The following is a 17,275-nucleotide window of genomic DNA, read 5'->3' as shown; positions in this document are numbered from 1 at the left end:
GGCATATGTCTGTGGGAGAGGCACAAGAGCACTACTTGAAACCGAATTTGTATGTGGTTGTACCAGGAACAATGTTCTAGGAGTCTGTGTCTGCTTTTTTTATTAACAGCAGCAGTAGGTCTGGGGGTATAAATAGCACTATAGAAACCATGTTTCCCTTTTTGTGGAATGTTTCATGGTTTTCACATTTTTCTCCATTCCAAGGGGAGAGAAAAGATAAAAGAAATTGTTCTGCAAAACTGCAATTCAGATGAAAAAAAAAATTCAATTCAAACACAGTATTTTGTTCCCTCATATCAGTATGTTTAATTCTAATTCCAAATTTATAAACTTTTTGTTATTTTTAATTGTAAATCAGTAAAGGACACAAAGCAATCAACTACTCTTCGAGGAAATGGAATGGGTACTGAATCTGAGTGATAACTCAGATGAATTGTTTCACTGTTATCACATCCTTCCTTTTCATTTCTTTTTCAACAAACTTTCATCAGTATTCAGAAGTTTCACTAAAAGTTGTAAGACGTGGTAGGGCAAAGCACAAGGCTGCTGGTTGAGATAGGAGATATTTTTTTTTTGTGAAGCACAGGGAGTAATGAAGAGAGAACTGGACGTAGTGTTGCATGTCCAAACCATACTTGCTCTGAAGATAAGGAGATGTGAGGGTCAAACCTGTTGAATAGTTGTGTGGAAATACACAAAAGACATACCCTGAGGAAGACTTTTTTGGAAGTGCATTTTTTGACAGAAATGCCCCAAATAAAAGAAATTGATAGGAAGACCTTAACAGTTGAAAAAGTAATGTTGGGGCACAGAGAAGGCTTCACAATTTCCTGTGATTGACAATTTATCCCTACATGTTTAAAAAGTTAAGGCAGCCATCGGTTCAGATTTTGTTATGGCTAAGGAAGAATGGGCTGAGTATGTCAAAAGATAATTGGTGTGAAAGTTATTGTGAGATGGTAGCGTGCACTGTTTGAAGAAGAGGAAGAAGTGAGAAAAGGAGAATAAGGATAATGGATGGCAGTAGAAAGATCGTCCAACTTCACAAGTTTAGGTGAACTAGTAGCGCTTTTGGAAAGATAATATGATGAGTAAACGATGGCCAAAGAACTGTGGAGTTCTGTGAAGATGAAGGCATAATGACTTATTGGTACGGTTGCAATGGTTTATCATTATAGGTCTTGAAATCAGAGGGGAATTCTAAAGAAAAAGAGGTGGAAAAAAAGGGCAAAGGAGGAGCGTAAAGGTGTAGTGAAGTAAATGATTCTAAAATGAGACTGGGGTACAAAATTACTCTTAAAAAACAATAAGAAAAGTTTAGATGTAGCAGAAGATAAAGGGGAAAGCTTTTCTGAAAAAAAATCAGATTTTTTTCAGATTTTTTTCAGAAATTTCAGTGTTTACTGAATGGAAAAATGGGGTTTAACGTTTATATTGACTTACTCGATGCTGGCTTTATAGAAAATATTAATTGTAACCAGAATGTTAAAAACATACTGTAGTAGTTCAAATTTATTTAGATGAATCTGAGGCCCTTCACCAAATGAGATTCCATGTAGCGAAGTGCTGAGTATGTCAGGTGTGGCTACAAAACGACATACAGCTGGTGAGCATCTACAGGAGCAACGTGGAATCCTTGTGGCTGACCACCGGAGTATCAGTCAGTATTGTTGTGGTCTTGCAAAACAAGCAAATCTAGTCCTCAGTTACTGGAAACATCCTTTGTAAGATAAGGGAGGCAATTATTTTGCTCTGCTTGACATCAACATGGCCTTGTTAGAACAGTATTGCAAGGTTTGGGCAAGACCCTTTAAAACAAAATGAGAGAATACAGAACAGTTTTGAAAATCCAGAGGAGAGTACGTAGTGTGATGAAAGCTCAGCAAAATACCACCCGTGAGGAAAGGTTGAGTGTTAGGTTTGTCTCCTCTGGAACTCAGAAGATGGAGCAATGGTATAGCAGATAGAATTAAAAGAAGAATATGATCACGTGTTCACTCTGGGAAGATAAAGGAAATGCAATTTAATCTTCTTCAGTAAAAATGAGATTGAGCATTGGGAAATGGTTTCTGATCTAAACATGATAATGAATAAGAACAACTTCCTTGGTTACTTTCTTCCATCTCATCATCTCTGTCTTTGCACCTGGTTCTGCTGTTGTCTTTTATTCTTTGTTTTTCAGCATCCTACTCGCATCATGTAAGTCTGCTAAATATTTTCAGACCTCGGTTTGGAAAGACAAATACAATTTTATGATGAACACCACTGGGTATTTTCTGATCTGTACCTTCTGTTCTAGGTCTTTCCACACATCTTTTTTTCAATACGGGTATGGCAGTGGCAGTTTATACAAACAGTCATTGCATATCCTTCTGATCGAATCATTTATTCAATACTTTTGCTGACAAATGTGAAATTTATGGGAACTGTGACTCATATTTGATCGCCAATCAGTGTGGAACTCCATCCTTCCCTGTCTACTACTGAGCAAGCTAGAGCGATTGTGCTTGATTAGATTCTGTCAGCCAAATCCACCCTTGAGGTAGTCCCAGTGATTTGACTTAGCCAGGGATGAACCTACTGTCATATTTCCTGATATCAGTCATTTGAAATGGAGGAGTATATTGTAATTCTGTGTAGTTTTGATAGAGAGATGCCTAGCAATGAATTACTGGCACTTTCAGTGCTTTCAAAATAAATGTAAGTCTGAAAACTAAGGTTAGAGCTCTACTCGACTACAGTTTTCATTTGTTGCTCTTCCCTTGAATTGATTCTCATCGATTAACCTTCATCAGATCAGATACAAAGGAATATTTGTTGTTAACACATTTTAACTTCTTATTGCCTTGAGTTTTTAGCCTTAGAATTACCACATTCTGTACCATATGGAATAATGAATGCTGAAATTCAAACAATATTCACTTCTAAATTCTCAGATTGGAACTGGGAATAGTGGGGAGAACTAGTAGAAATTTTATTACTTTAGTTCTTGATTGCCTAAATGATCAGTTACTCTGTAGGAAAGGAATGTTTGGGGAAGGAGGGGGAGAATCCTTCTCATAGGTCAAGTACCAACCCCTGTGGGTATTTGTCATGGCATGACACTTAAGGGAGGGAAGGGTTCTTTGTAATAAAGCAAAACTTTGTTACTTTGCACGATCACAGTGTTGTGCATTCTTCCACTGCATCTTTCTGTGGACTACTGTAAAGTTTCCAGAATTAAGCTTTATGAAGGAGGAAGGAATCATACGCTTTGATTGTCCTGGTAGGTGCACTAGCACAGTTCCCAACGTTTGTGTGTGTTCACGGGCGCTGCGTGGTGGGTGACTCTACTTCTGTATTGCACGATCCAACATACAGCTTAATGCCACGTAGAGTAGCTTGACTGAGGCTGAACAGGGGCTCACTTCTTTACCCCTGAGAAAAACTTGTGCTGTTATTTGTCCTCTTTAAAAACAAACAAACAAAAAATCAAGCAAACAACCTATGCTTCGGCACCGCAGGGTGGATAGCAGGAAGGTAAGTTGTATTCATAATGGCACTTGCAAAATCAAAGATGGTTTGTTATTGATAGAATGTAGTAAGCCGGCTCGTCTTTTTGTACTAACCTGAGCTTAATAACTGGGGCTTTTAAGAAAAATCATCAGTAGCTTTATTTTGGTTCTTAGGGCTAACCATAAATACATTAAAAAAAAAAAAAAAAAAAGTCAGGGACCAGTTTTTTATGGGTGAAAATCTGTTTTCAATAAGAAATCTGAAATAAGCAGCCTGAAGCTATAGAAATGGTGTTACAGAGATTCCAAATCCGTAGGAAACCAAAGTTTTCAGTAGTTAGAAGCTGAAATTCTTGTAAGCTTTAATTGAAAAATAAAACGAAACGCTAATTAACATCCAGAAAAGGATGCTTTTGGATATTTTCCTCTTTTCGATCCACAAGAAAGATCCTGGTTTGGAAAAGTTGGGGGCAGTAAACACAGCAAAACTGCTAGAGCACTTGCAGCTGTAAAGTATTTGGTTAATTTTTTCACAACTATAATGATACTTACAAGAAGTCCTCATCACTGAGGAGGAGAAGGGAGAAGTGAAGTTGGAAGAGAAGGTCTTGTAATTTCAGCAGGAGAAATAATAAAAAGATTTTGAAATATAGCAAGAGTCCACATTTCATCAGCGATGAGGAGCCTTAGACAGAAAATTAGAGTGCTAAGGGACTTGGGGAACTCTGAGCCACGCTGAGCTGATGTTACCCACATCGCTTGAGTGCAAGCGAAATATTTTAGACAGGAGTTGGCCTTATTCTTCCCGTTTGGACGGATGCCACTTTCCAAACAACGCTGGTGGGGCTGTCAGCAGATGAATTGCAAGATCTCCAGCTGATAAATAATAACTTTCCGAAACTCAACCTAGGTGATCAGTCAGAACAAAGTGCAGAAAAAGATTATTGATGCTTTTTCCTATCCCCTTTCAGAGCATTCACTCAGAACACCTTTCTGCTAATCCCTTTCTGGACTCTGGCTCAATTCTCGCTATTTCTGTTGTTTTCAGAGGTCTCTCTTCACCACTGTCTGTATGAGGCAGTTTGTTATATATGAGGGAGGAGAAAGCATCCCATCATCTCTCTCCTGGTGTGGTGTATTTCTGACTTTCCATTTCTATCCTGCAGCTCCATTGCTTCTACCAATAGTTGTTTGCTTCTCTTTCACCACGTCAGACATGCCCAATATATCTGTAGATACTTGTCCTCTTCATCCGAGAATCAAATGCCTTCTCACCTATCATCTGGGCACTTTTTTCTTATTTTCCTCTACAAAATCTTTTTCAGTGGTTGAGAAAATGATCAGAAAATAGAACAGTAATTATCAGAGAAAGTATCTCAGCAAATTTTCCCCACAGGTAGCATGTAGGAAGGTGTTAGTGCATGTTGAATAATGTTTGCATAGTGCAGGGTTTTTAATCTTGGGGGAATTTATGAATTCAGAAAAAAGATCCCTTATGAATTGGATTTTTGTTCTTCACTTTTGCTTGGAAAATTTTTTTCTCTTTTTTTCTAGAAATTCCTATGTTATATGCATTTTGGGTGATTGAGAGTTAGACCCACAAGCCTGTGCAAATCCTTACGGCTTCGTTTTTCCTTGGGTAGAAGCAGGACTGCCTGCTCTGTCTTTCTTTACATATGGAAGTGGCAAAAGGTTTTTATTTTTTTAAAAAAAATCAGTCTCTGTAATGATAACAAGAAGTTAATAAATCTTCTATACATCCCCACGCCTCATTTTTTCTTGAAAAAAAAAGCAGACTTTTTAATGGCAGTTTACTAATGCAAGGAGAGCAAGCATTCTAAGAATTTTTCAAATGAGACACAGAGTTCACAGACTAAAAAAATTTTTTTTAAAAAAAAAGAAACACAAGGAACACATTGTGGAAAATTTCTTAAGATTTAGCAAATGAGACATTTCAATGTAAATCTTAACAATTTATGATTACAATTTATTCAATTTTTATTCCAGGTACTCTGTATTTACTACTTGTGCAAAGAAATCTTGCTTCTCTCCTTTTGGCTGCTATATTTGACACTGCAGATTATTTTTTTTTAAATTATTTTTACAAACATGTATAATTTTCTTAGATATGCTTGAAAGATTTACATATACATGAAAATATACTGCATGTGTACCTGCATCCTGCTCAAAGAAACGTGTGGGGTTCAGAACTGACCTAATTCTAATCCTGTTGAATTACACAGAAAGAGTCTTAGTCGGCTAGGAGCAAGGTTAGATAGGCTTTGATGACTTGTTTTATCAGTGAAATCCACAATAAAATCAGTGGTGATTTTTTTGTTTTGTCCAGCTTTTGGTAGCTATTGTATTCTGCCTTTTTCCCCTCCACCCCCCCAAGGTAATTACTTTGTAGTTTGAACTAATGTTTTGTTAAATTGGAAGATCTTTTACTGTACAGGCACTTGCTACTATTTATGAAAGATTTCTGGACACCCAGTGCAGAGTCCTTACATCTAGAAATAATGCTGATTCAATTAAATTATAAATACAGCCCCGTAGAGATTTTTGGCAGCATCGGGTAAAAGGGAGAGAAGTGAGGTCGTGTTGGATGTGTGGGAGGGCAGTAAGGATGGGAGCTGGGCGGGTGGTCATGCAGATTGTATTAGAATTTTTTCTGTGCTATGAAAAATGGATCGTGCTCTTGCCTTAAAGGATTAACTTTTATATATATGTGTGTGTGCATCTGTTGATGTAGGCTGCAGAGAAGCCACGGGATAAACTGTGGTGAACATTTTAAAAAACAGGATGTTTTCAACAAGTGAACAAGTGGCCCTTTACAGATGTACATAGTATAGTGAGGGAAATTAGAATAACCCAATCGTATCAATCTTAACGCAAAATTCACACCTAAATCTGTACCTTGTCTCCATGAGCATCCTTGTCTTCATTGCCATTCAGTTTAATACTCCTTTTTTTTTTTTTTTTTTTCAGGGAAGTGCTTTCTGGAAATCTGTTTTGGTTCTTTAAATTATTAATGTAATTAAAATTTATAATTTTCTGTCATTACCTCTAGGAAAATAGAGATTGTAATGTGAAACCTAATTGTCTCATTTTGCAATTTGTGTTATGATAGTTGAGCACAACTAGAGCGGATTTAAATATTCCCCTGAGTAATGTGGTTTAAGTATCACAAACTAACTGAAGTTCTTTGTGTGCAGATAAATAAATAGATCAATGAATTCCCCGCATGACCAATATTTGTGTGCAGAGAAATAGAGAAATGAATGCCACAAATGCTTGAAGAGTAAGCGTTGACATTAATAGGCCACATGAACAGAAAATACAGTGTTTACAGCAGTACCCGTTCCGTGGTGAGCTGTGTGGTGGGGACTACTACTGGGTGAATAGTTAATCTTACACTTATGGCCGCCTGCCAGAATATTTAAGTGGTCCCTGAAATATTTGGAAGAGCAATCTTCTTTCCCTTTGTAGAAGAAAAAATCCCGTATAAGAGCACTTAGCTAAGAGAACATCTTTTATCCCTGAGTGAAGTGCTCTCGCTCCATCGTTCAAGAAATTCAGTATTTCCAGGCCAGAGCACAAACTGCTCTCAGAGGTGCCAAGCAATAGGGAGGGAGGCTCTTTAACCTTCCTTAAAGCACATCGCTGAAAACAAGTAGAAGCCACCATCTATATTAAGAAACAATTTTACCCCGCGTTGCAACTTTATGGGATCATGAAAGCCAAAAAGAGGGCGTGTGGCATGGAATTTTGCAAGGAGCACTTGCCTGGCCAAACCAGTTGATAAGCTCGACTTAGAATACAGCATTCACACCTGCCCTGAACGGTAATTACTGTATGCTGTCTTGTGCTGTGTAGTGATCCAAGAACAAAATTGGAAATTCGGGATACGTTTGTTTGAAAAAAAAAAACCAACCCTCTAGGACCAAATGAAATTATTTGCTTAGTTGTCAGTTTCACAGCGTAAAAGAATATTTTCGTATCGCGTACAGGAAAGAAAACACGTTGCTTTTAAACAAATAATGAGATGAATAGACTTTGATTGTAAGATCAGTGTGAAATGCTTTTCCCCCCTGGGACTCCAAGACTTAGAACTATTTTTATGATATATGATGTTGCTCTGATGGGTGTAAAAGTAAGAGCCCACTTCATATATACTTGCTTTTCCTTTTTTTTTTCTTTTTTTTTCTTTTTTTCCCCTGTATTTATCACAGTTGGAATGCAGGTAACCTTTCTGCACATGACATTTAAGGTTTCACGGGCTGCTAAGTCAGGACTGTCCCGGAATTACCTTTAGCTTTTAGAGCACCAGCTCAAAAATGCAGACATAGACCTTCAGTTCCCAGCGCTTCCAACAACTTTTTTTTTTTTTTTTTTTTTTCCCCTGTGCTTTTACATTGTTAAAAAGGAACCCAATGTCTAAAAGGAATCAATCATTTGTTGGTATGAATGTCCATCAGCTGAAAAAAGAGCAAAATGTTTGTCTTTGCGTTATGTACTGAACTGAGGCACTGAGGGATTTAGCTACTGTCAGTTGTCCACACGGAAAAAGTTGGCACTTTGAGTCAGATTTAGCCCAATTTAAATTCTGAATTTCCCTCCAGAGGCTCATGATTTTCTTCTTTGGCCGCATAGTAACTAGGCTTTTACGACTTGGTACCTCTAGCTGTGTGGGAAGAACCTGGGTTAATGCATCTAAGGGAACTGATCTTCTCCACTACCTCACTTCTGGAAATCCCACCGAGGAGGCAGTTCTGGTCTGCTACATGTAGGCCTACGTGTCTCAAGTCAAGCATTTGACACAGGCAATGAGATACCTTTGAAAGGCTGTGCATCACTTGGGAGGACATAAAATATGTGCGGTGTGAGGTAAACGGAAGGTTTGGATGATTCGTGATTTTTTTTTTTTCTTTTTTTTTTCTTTCCAGCCACTCAGAGTTTGCCTGCCAAGTGATGCAGCCTGGGGGGTTATAAAGTTAACGCCATCACATAAAATCGTCACTCCCTCAGATCTCAGCTTAGATATGGTGTGTGGCTTTAACACCCCTCAGCCCCACAGCAGAAAAACCCAAGGCAGAGATCGTGCGTCTCTTTTTGGTGTCTACCTGCAAGGCTACAGGTGCCGCCCAACATTTTCTATTAAGCCTCACAAATCTTTGGCTTCTATAAGAATATATTTATTTTCTGATTTTTCTGTTTTCACACCACACCAGTTGGTCTGTCGTTAATGTAATGAATTTCACCTTCTGCAAAGTTAAAAATTCATGTTCCTAAAAAATGATGGGAAATCGGCAAAGAAGAACTAAATTGAGCCAAAGCTACGGTACTAGCCAACTGTAACAAGTAATTATAACAACCTCATGGTCATTTCACTCACAGCTTGACAGAGAAAATGGGAAGAAAACAAACTAATTTTTTTCCTGAATGTTGAAAATACGGGTGCAGGGTCACTTCTGCTGATGACCCATCACAAGGTGTGGGCCCCGTTGACCAAGTATGAATTCTTTGCAGCCCCTACCCTGCGGGGGGCTGAGAGGAGCCCTGGGCAGGCTGGGCAGTGCTTGCCCAGCTGTGCAGCTGGCGTGTGCTGGAAATGGGTTGGTGGCACTTGCTGCTGCTGCTGGTGGCAGTGGTAAGGAGCTGGGATGTAAGGAGGCGCCTGGGGGGAGGAAGGCAGCCAGCCCCCTGCCTGCCCTTCCTCACAGTGGGCTCCTGCCTGGAAATCACCAGCACAAGCCGTACCGCTGTTGTGAATTCAGGATCTGCTAAGCCCCTGATCTTCAAGCTATTTATCTCAGGGGAAAAAAAAAAAAAAAAAGTTTTGGAGTTGTCTGGTTTTTTAAACACAAAATACGTAAAGCGTGTCGTTGAATTGGCTTCGGTTGCAGTCTAAGGGCAGTAGGAGCAGGCTCTGTCCCCACATGGGACTTGGGAAGGTCTGCAAAGAACCTTTAGACAGTGTGAAGTCTGGAAAGAAGAGAACCCAGCCTTGAGATCGCCATATATCTTATCCCTAATTATTCCATGTGCAGAAACTTGCATTACTGAGTGTGCCAATCCCTTCCATGAGGCTTCCTCTTTTTTTTTTTTTTTTTTTACTTCCTAATACAGATAACCTCAAAAGACTTCCTTGAGTCATTATCAGGGTTAGTCTTCAAGAAATGATCGCTTGTTCCTATGGATGGGAAAAGTACTTTCTTGTAACATTGTTCTCAGGTGTCAGGGCCATATTTCCCAAAGACTGTTAGTTTTTCATACTTTTTTTTGGTTGTCATTTTTGTTGTTTTGTTCTGAGGAGGTAGTGAGGTTCTATTCTGTTAAACCAAAAACTCTTTCTATATAAATTTGGTTTGAAAGCTCTTGGTTTTTATTTGGAAATCTATTGAGACTGTCTTGGTGCTTTCCCGTGAGGAACTACCTCTGCAGTGTGTTAGTATTGCCAAGATAGATGGGACTGTGTTAAGCTGTTTTCCTTTGTTTGAGATAATTTTGTTTCGGATGATGTGTAAAAGAATACCATTGTTGTTATTAAACACAAAATAAGAACGTTTGACCTAGACTAAGCATGTGCGTCTGTAACTTTTTTCTTCTATTGTCTTTTGAAAAACATTTATTCAATATTGAAAGGAATATATAAAACATCTGCACAAATATGTATTTGTAAAAGACTGTGTCTTCGTTCACAGGAGATCACCGATAATGAAATACTAGAGTTGGTGCATAGTGCTCTGGGGAGGATGACAGTTATCCGGCAAATTTTCCCTCTCTCAAGGGACAACAATCAGAGGTGCATGAGGAACAATCACCGAATATCTTCGCTGCTGTGCGATCCACAAGAAGGCTACCTTCAGATGCTGCAGGTCAGTACCTGTGCCCAGCAGAAAAGTCCATCCGAGGAATGAGACATGAGAGAGTTTTCTGTGGCTGTGTTACCTCAGGAAGAATAAAATGAGTACAGATAAATCTGAGCATGTAACCTTTGGTCAGCTTTTCCTGACGGATTTTATTTTATTTCCCAGGACTGGGTGGTTTAGGTGTGATGTTATGTCCATGGAGTACCAGCAAGTGGTTGCACTAACTCGGAGCTGATTTTGTATACTTTGTTCTCTTAAAAATCTTTTTCTATTGGAAAAAAGAAAAAGTTGTGCTATCATAGTCTTGCAGTGTTACCGCTTGCTTGTGTCTATTAGACATCTGCTGTGAAAGAGTTAATCTGGGAGGAGAACAGAACTCTGATGGGTATTGGGCTGTGGAGCATTTAATTTTTAGTTAAATGGACTGAATCCAGCTGATGTATTCAATCTGTCTCATTTCAATAATCTCAGAAGTCTCTAGCAGCTGATAATTGTCTGAGCGTGTGAAATATGCAGTACGAATTCAAGTTCCAGATTTTGGTAACAGATTTGACTCTGGTGTAAGTAACGTCTCAAGATTTCTTGGCAATTTATCCCAGATATCAGAATTTTTCTTGCAGTAATTTAAATATAATTTTAGGTGCTATTTCCAAGGATGAGGCAGTAATTTAGAAACACAGGTCTTGGACTTTCAGCGGGACTCTGGTTTACTTTAGCCACAGTTAAGAATCTCATTTGTGTTACTGTTGAAGCTGTTGGATAAAACGGAAAACTTTAGTGAGACTGAGAATATCAACTTGATGAGAAACTTTTCATTGCAAATTTACTCTTAACCTGAGGTGGGTTGGGTGAGGCCACAGTGGGTGAGCCTGTGAGTTGGCAGGGGTGGGATTTGTGTGTTAGCGTGAGTCCGGAAGGGGCTTGGTTAGGCTGTGGGGAGGAGGCTGTGGGTAGTTTGGGCTGCTGCAGCCTGCCCAGGAAGGCAGCGTGGGCCGAGAGGTCCTTCTGGAGTAGCTCCTGCTGGCTTGAAAGAGCTTCTGAAGAGCAAAGTGTAAGGCTTATGGGAAACCAGGAGAGGTAGGGAAATTCTCAGGAAGAGAGGTAGATAGGTGAAGATTTTCCAAGGAACATGGATGAGGATGTTAATTTATTTGTGCCCTACTAAAAACTTGTATCTGCAGAGACTGAAATTCTCTGAGAGAGGGATATGGACATTTCCTCCTTGAAGACAACCTCTGCCGACGCCGGTTCTGTCACAGCAGTGCCAAAGTTTGGGAAATGCCAATCACATGAACTGTAGTTCCGAGCACTGGTCTATTCTTTCCGCACAGGGGAAAGTCGGTGCTTGTCTTGGCTTAGAAAGAAAAGAAACTTTTGATCTTTGTTAGTAATTCTGAGGTATGCTGTAACAAGAACAAAGGCCACTCATTTCAGATGATCAAAGCAGTTTCCAGTATTTGGAAAAAATTATCTATCCTGCACCAATAAATCACTCACTGGGGAACAATCTTACATTACAGCAGGATTTTGAGTGTTGCTGGTTTATGCATAATCTAATTCAGAGCCTCATCTGAAGGGCTCTGACACACGTCTCTGAGCAAATTCTTATTTGCTAAACCAGTAACTGGTTTGGTAGCATGAAGAGCCTTGACCCCTGTTACTAAACTTCACTGACGGGGACCCTTGAGGATGGACCCTTATCCTGCTGATTCCCAAATGTGGGTTTTGAGAAGTAAAGCATTCTCAGTTTCTCTCTTTCAGAAATATTACACCACCTTAGAAACCGTCTTTAAGAGAATAGGATGATAATGCTGTCCTTAGTCCATAAATTCCTTCTCTACACACCTAGAGAGAAAGAGAAGTGCAGAGGGATAAAGTTTGCCTTTTGGAGTGGATTCCATAACTGTCATGTCCAGCCACACTGGAATGAATTATCATGAAAGGTGAAAGGCACTTGTGAGATCTCTCAGATTAGCTGTCCCCAATATCACAAAATCACAGAATCATCTCGGTTGGAAAGGACCTGGAGGGTCCTCCAGTCCAACCATCAACCCAACATTGACAATTCCCAACTCCCCCAGATCCCTCAGCGCTAATTAAACACCTCTGATATATCTTGTGTTATCTTTTAAGTTTCTACAGATTGAATATAGGATGCTTTCAGCATGCACAGTTATATCTAAAGCATTCCAGAGCTGTATTTTTTTCGTAAGCTTTGCCAAAACATCTTACGTAACACCTGTGGGCATCCAGCTCATATTAATTTCCAACCATGACTGACATGTTATTAATGGTCCTGCAATTCAGGTACTTCCAATCTTCTGTTTCTTTTTTTCTTGCTTAAAAAATAGTTTTGACCTTTTGCTGTACAGAAACACATCACTAAATTACCCCTGCTGCCAGAGGCTGCGGTAGCTCCCAGCTCCGTGTCGGGCTGCGTGAATCCACCAGAGGCAGGGACTGCCTGCCAGCTCTGAGTCCTTGCCTTGCTTTGAAGTAGTTTGATTAACACCACGGTTTGGAAATCCCTGGCTCATTCTCCTTTGGGCAATCTCATATTAATAATTCTTTGTAGTCAAGGTAACTTACCAGCTATTGTTGGTTAATTATTTATTTAATGACTTTGAAGAAGAATAAACTAATCTCTGTCAGCCTCTAGCTGTAGGATTTTTATAGGGGAAAATTTAGCATTTTTAACAACCTAGTAAAGAAAGAAACGTTTACATCATGGATTATTAACTTTGTTCTGGCTAAATTAATGAAAATCTTTTTGGAACGATTTTGTTCTCAGTGTCTTTAGTACCATATCCTGGAAAGTTGTTTTTCAGTGGGTGATCATCCCAGTTTGGCATTTTGACAGGGCTTTTAAAGATCAGGCTGTTCTGCAAGCTCATCCAAAAACTCATCTGTTCTGAATGCTTTGTGGAAATCCAATCTTATTCCATCAACCCACTTGTCAAAATTTTGCTCATGCCCTTATTTCTTGCACATATAATATACCCAGCTGGGTTTCTGCTTCAGCTGGAGAGAAAGCTTTATAAAGTTTTCCATCTTGGTCATTTTATTTGAGTTCAGAGGACTACATTTATCTCTTTCTTATTCTTCCTATATGATTTTCTGTGTCCATCTCTCTTTTTTTTAAGTGGAAAAGTGACAGTTTAGAACTTGCTGTCTTCCACTGGCGATGAGTATCCTGTGGTTTGGGCCATCAGCTTCTGGAGAGAAAATACTGAAGCACTTCAGGATTTATAGTTAAATCTAGTTAGTCCTAGATAGCCCTAGTAAGTATCCCTGCATGGCATTTGAATGGTGGTTATTGGGTTTACCACTATTCAACTGTTTAGATTATTTCAGACATAGTCTTACAAGAGTCAAATTGAAGGAATTTTAATGTATAACCTGCTTATTTCAAAAATCTTCTCCTTTAAATATTAGTTTTGAAGCCTGTCTTACGCACTTGATTTTTAATAATGATTTTTCTTAATCAGGTTATTCATGATGTGTTCATAAACTAGAAACTTAATGTTTTTGAAGAAAGATTTCTCTTTAGAAATGTAATTCTCATTACAGTTTCTTTCTTCCCATATTTATCTATTTCTACAGTCAATCTCTGTGAGAGTCTCTTTACATTGAAGCATATTACAGGGACACCGTGTATTTAAAATCACTTAGCACGGTCCAAAATATATAGTAAGATTAAAAAGTCAAAAAGAAAACCCCAGCAAACTGTGTCACAAAATTAATGAGGTTATTCCTCACAGGATTCGGGGTTCAACCTCTCTGCTGAAGAGCTATTCCAGTCATTGCTTTGAAACGTATTTGAAGATGTTGAGAAGTGTGGGAGGGTATTCATTAACACAGCTACACTTCGCCCCACGTAAAAATTTTATTCTTTACAGAGTTGACCATCAGGTATCTTTGTAGGCATCTCTTAGTAGTTGCTCCTACAGAGCTGCATTTTTATTGATGAACTGTCTTTTCTTTGGGAATGACTGCAGTTTAACTACTGTAAGTGGAGATATTTTTTGGAAATGTGTTTGGCTGCCTAAACTTAAGGGCCTGATCCTGCAGTTTTGTCCAACTGAATAGTCTTACTCTCATTTTTTCATTCGACCTCTTTACCCTGCTGTTACTACACAGCTGTTAAGTGCTCCTGGGGGCAGTAAATATTGACTAAGCCTTACTAAAGCATTCATCTTCTCCCATAAAGGATTGATGAGCCACATTTTTTTTTTTTTCTTTCTTTCTTTACAAACCTAGCTTTGCATGTCTCTCTTAGCAAAGTTTGATTTGGACTTTCGGCCAGACGTTCAGTCATGGTGAAGCTCTTTCTGAGCATGGCATGAATGAAAAGTATCCTTGAACTGACTTTAGCGCCCGTTGCGTGACATAATCTCTCCCTGAGGCCCAGTGCCACGTGTTTTAGACAAGGTACGTTAGCAGAAGAATTGGTTAAAAAAATCCCAGACAACTGCGGGTGTCCTCTGGCCCGTGTGGGATTTTGTGAGCAGGCTGGAGGCCTGAACCCCAGGTACGTTCTGGAGGAAGCTTTTCCTCTCTGCCTAGACTACCTCTTCTGACTGCTGGAGTTCTCTGTTTATATAATCTTTTAACTGAATTTTTGTTCAGTGCTCTATCAGGGAGCAGACAATGGTGGCTAGAAGAAAGGGTCAGTACCTCCATTTTTAATTGTTTATTGCTTCTCAAACCTAATTTGGACCCATATTTATAAATTGGGTAGCGTAAAATTACAATCCTGTACTCTGTTTTGCAATTCCAGTATTTCCTCTTGTCCTCCTCTCTGGCTCTTAGTTGTGTTCAGTTTTCTTTATCAAACGTCTCCTGCTAGACTTTCCCTGGACAGTTAGTGTTAGCTGTGCCAAATTCTTGAGATGTTTAGTGAGTGAAGCCAATGCCTGCAGCTGACAAGCTTGAGCATTACAGGGTAGTCCAGGCCTTGTATTATTGTTAACATGTTGTTATAAAACATACTGAGTAAGAAAACACTCATAATTGTGATAAATACTCATAATAAATAGCTGAAGGACAGCGAGCATTCAGAGAATAGAAACTTAAGGCAGGGAAAAGTGATGTGAGATGTGTGAATAAGTAAAAAGGGAAAAAAAATAAAAAGGAAAGAAAAGCTGATTGTAAGTAAAAAAAAAAAAAAAAAGATTCTAAGAGTGCAGTCTTCCAAAGAAATCTTTGGAAGCCCCATTGTTTGAGATACTTAAAACTAGAATGGGCAAAGCCTAAATAATAGACTAGCTAGATACCTTACTGTCAGAAGGCTTGAATAAATATACAATTGAGGACTGTTTTTCTGTGGGTTTAGGAAAATTTTTTTCAGGCTTTCATTTGCCTCAGTGATATCAAATATCCCTTTGGAAGTCTGAAGCTAACATTTGAGTCTTTAATGAACATTTGTTTTTTGACTCTGGTTTTCTCATGAATGCCAGACTGCTGGCTGTGATTTTGTTCTCCATGAGCAGCAAAGCGTGCATTTAAAACAGAGGCATTCACGCAAAGTCTCACAACGGGCTCTGCAAACTAATTTAAGAAAATTAAATAGGTCAAATTTTCAGTCTCTGCGCTCTAGCGATACCCTTGTGAGGATGCCCTTGCACTGTAAGTAAACCGTCCATCTTCACTGCTCCTGGTAAGATGCGTTAGAGATACAGGTACGTAGCGGCGAATGGCAGTACTCGAACTTTGGAAGTTGAAACCCAGTTTTAGGGGCTGCTGGTGTGTGCAGACGCAAGCAGGCTGATCTCCCTCCCCAGGCAGCAAGTGGTGCTGCTGCTGGCAGGCTGCGCTCCGCCCGAGCTCCTCTTCCATCTGCTTCATCCTTGGACCCGACTGCTGCGGCCGCTCGCAGGGGGATTTTGGCAGCAGATGCCCAGTTTGGGAATGAGTTTTTGAAGCAGTGACATCTGGGTGTCAGCTTGTCTTCCCAGCTGGTCTCTTCAGTGGTCTTGTCTGGATAGACTTTTGACTCTGCTGGCAGCTCAGAAGTTGGGGTCAGTCTTTGTGGCTTGCTGGTCTTCCCAGAAGAGCACTTGTCTGTGATTAGTGCCTCTGAAGGAGCTTAAAGATATCTTCATGTGTAACTTTAAAAATAAAATCACTCTGGAAAAATCTCATAGAATTCACATAAAAACCTATAAAATTCCATTTATTAATGCGATAGGGAAAGATTTCCATTCTCAGTTAAACTTTCTTTTCTGCTCTACTAGTGTGTGGTGGATTTTTTTCTTCGTTGCAAAATAAAGGTTCATAAAATCCGGAATAATTTGCAGAAGATATACCAGAACACGCCTAAAATTACTCATGTACAGGGCATACTCTTTAATGTATTGGTGGTGAAACAGCCACCATCATTCTTACAGCAGGTAGATCAAAAAGCATCTCTGTCAATACCTCCAGCTCTTACAGCTCTCAGCAATAAACTGAAAGAGGAACTGAAAATTACTGGTTCTTCCTCCAAACAGGACCGAAATGAAACACTTTGTTCTCATCTAGGAATTTTTGCTGTATGAAGGCGAATCCCTGCAGGCAGATAGATGTCCTTCCCTTCTCTGGTCCCCCTGTGAATATATAAATAGGGGAAATAAATGCACCAGAGCTTGAAAAACCCAAAGCAGCCAAGTACGTTGCCTTGTTTTTTTTCTTCCCTCTGCTTTTGCTCTGAGTGCTACCTGAAGACTAATTTTTTGATTTACTATTTTCTCATGCCTCTGACAGCACTGGTGGAGACAGAGTGTAGCTGATCCCTCAGGTACCCCCCAGATTCCCTTTCCGTGGTCATGTTTGTATTCAGAGGGAGTTTGATAGTTAGGCTGAAGATTAAAATGTGTGTGAGGTGCAGTAACAATTGTACACAGGCTTTGTCCACTGAATCCTTTTGCG

At 39.4% G+C, this 17,275-nt stretch overlaps 1 protein-coding gene across 7 annotated transcripts in view; it reads left to right on the top strand.

Moving 5' to 3' along the window:
• The window catches only part of GRID1 (glutamate ionotropic receptor delta type subunit 1), a 528,159-nt gene that overhangs the window by 406,409 nt on the left and 104,475 nt on the right, over window positions 1-17,275 (top strand). For all 7 annotated transcript variants that reach the window (XM_074924306.1, XM_074924305.1, XM_074924304.1 and 4 more), the window contains one exon: window positions 10,199-10,372. In XM_074924306.1, the coding sequence (XP_074780407.1) occupies window positions 10,199-10,372 (174 nt within the window). The remainder of the gene's footprint in view (window positions 1-10,198; window positions 10,373-17,275) is intronic.

This window comes from Athene noctua, chromosome 21 (assembly GCF_965140245.1).
Source record: "Athene noctua chromosome 21, bAthNoc1.hap1.1, whole genome shotgun sequence".
Lineage (NCBI taxonomy): Eukaryota > Metazoa > Chordata > Aves > Strigiformes > Strigidae > Athene > Athene noctua.
Note: the sequence above shows the minus strand (reverse complement) of the source record. Positions and strands in the feature narration are given on the sequence as shown.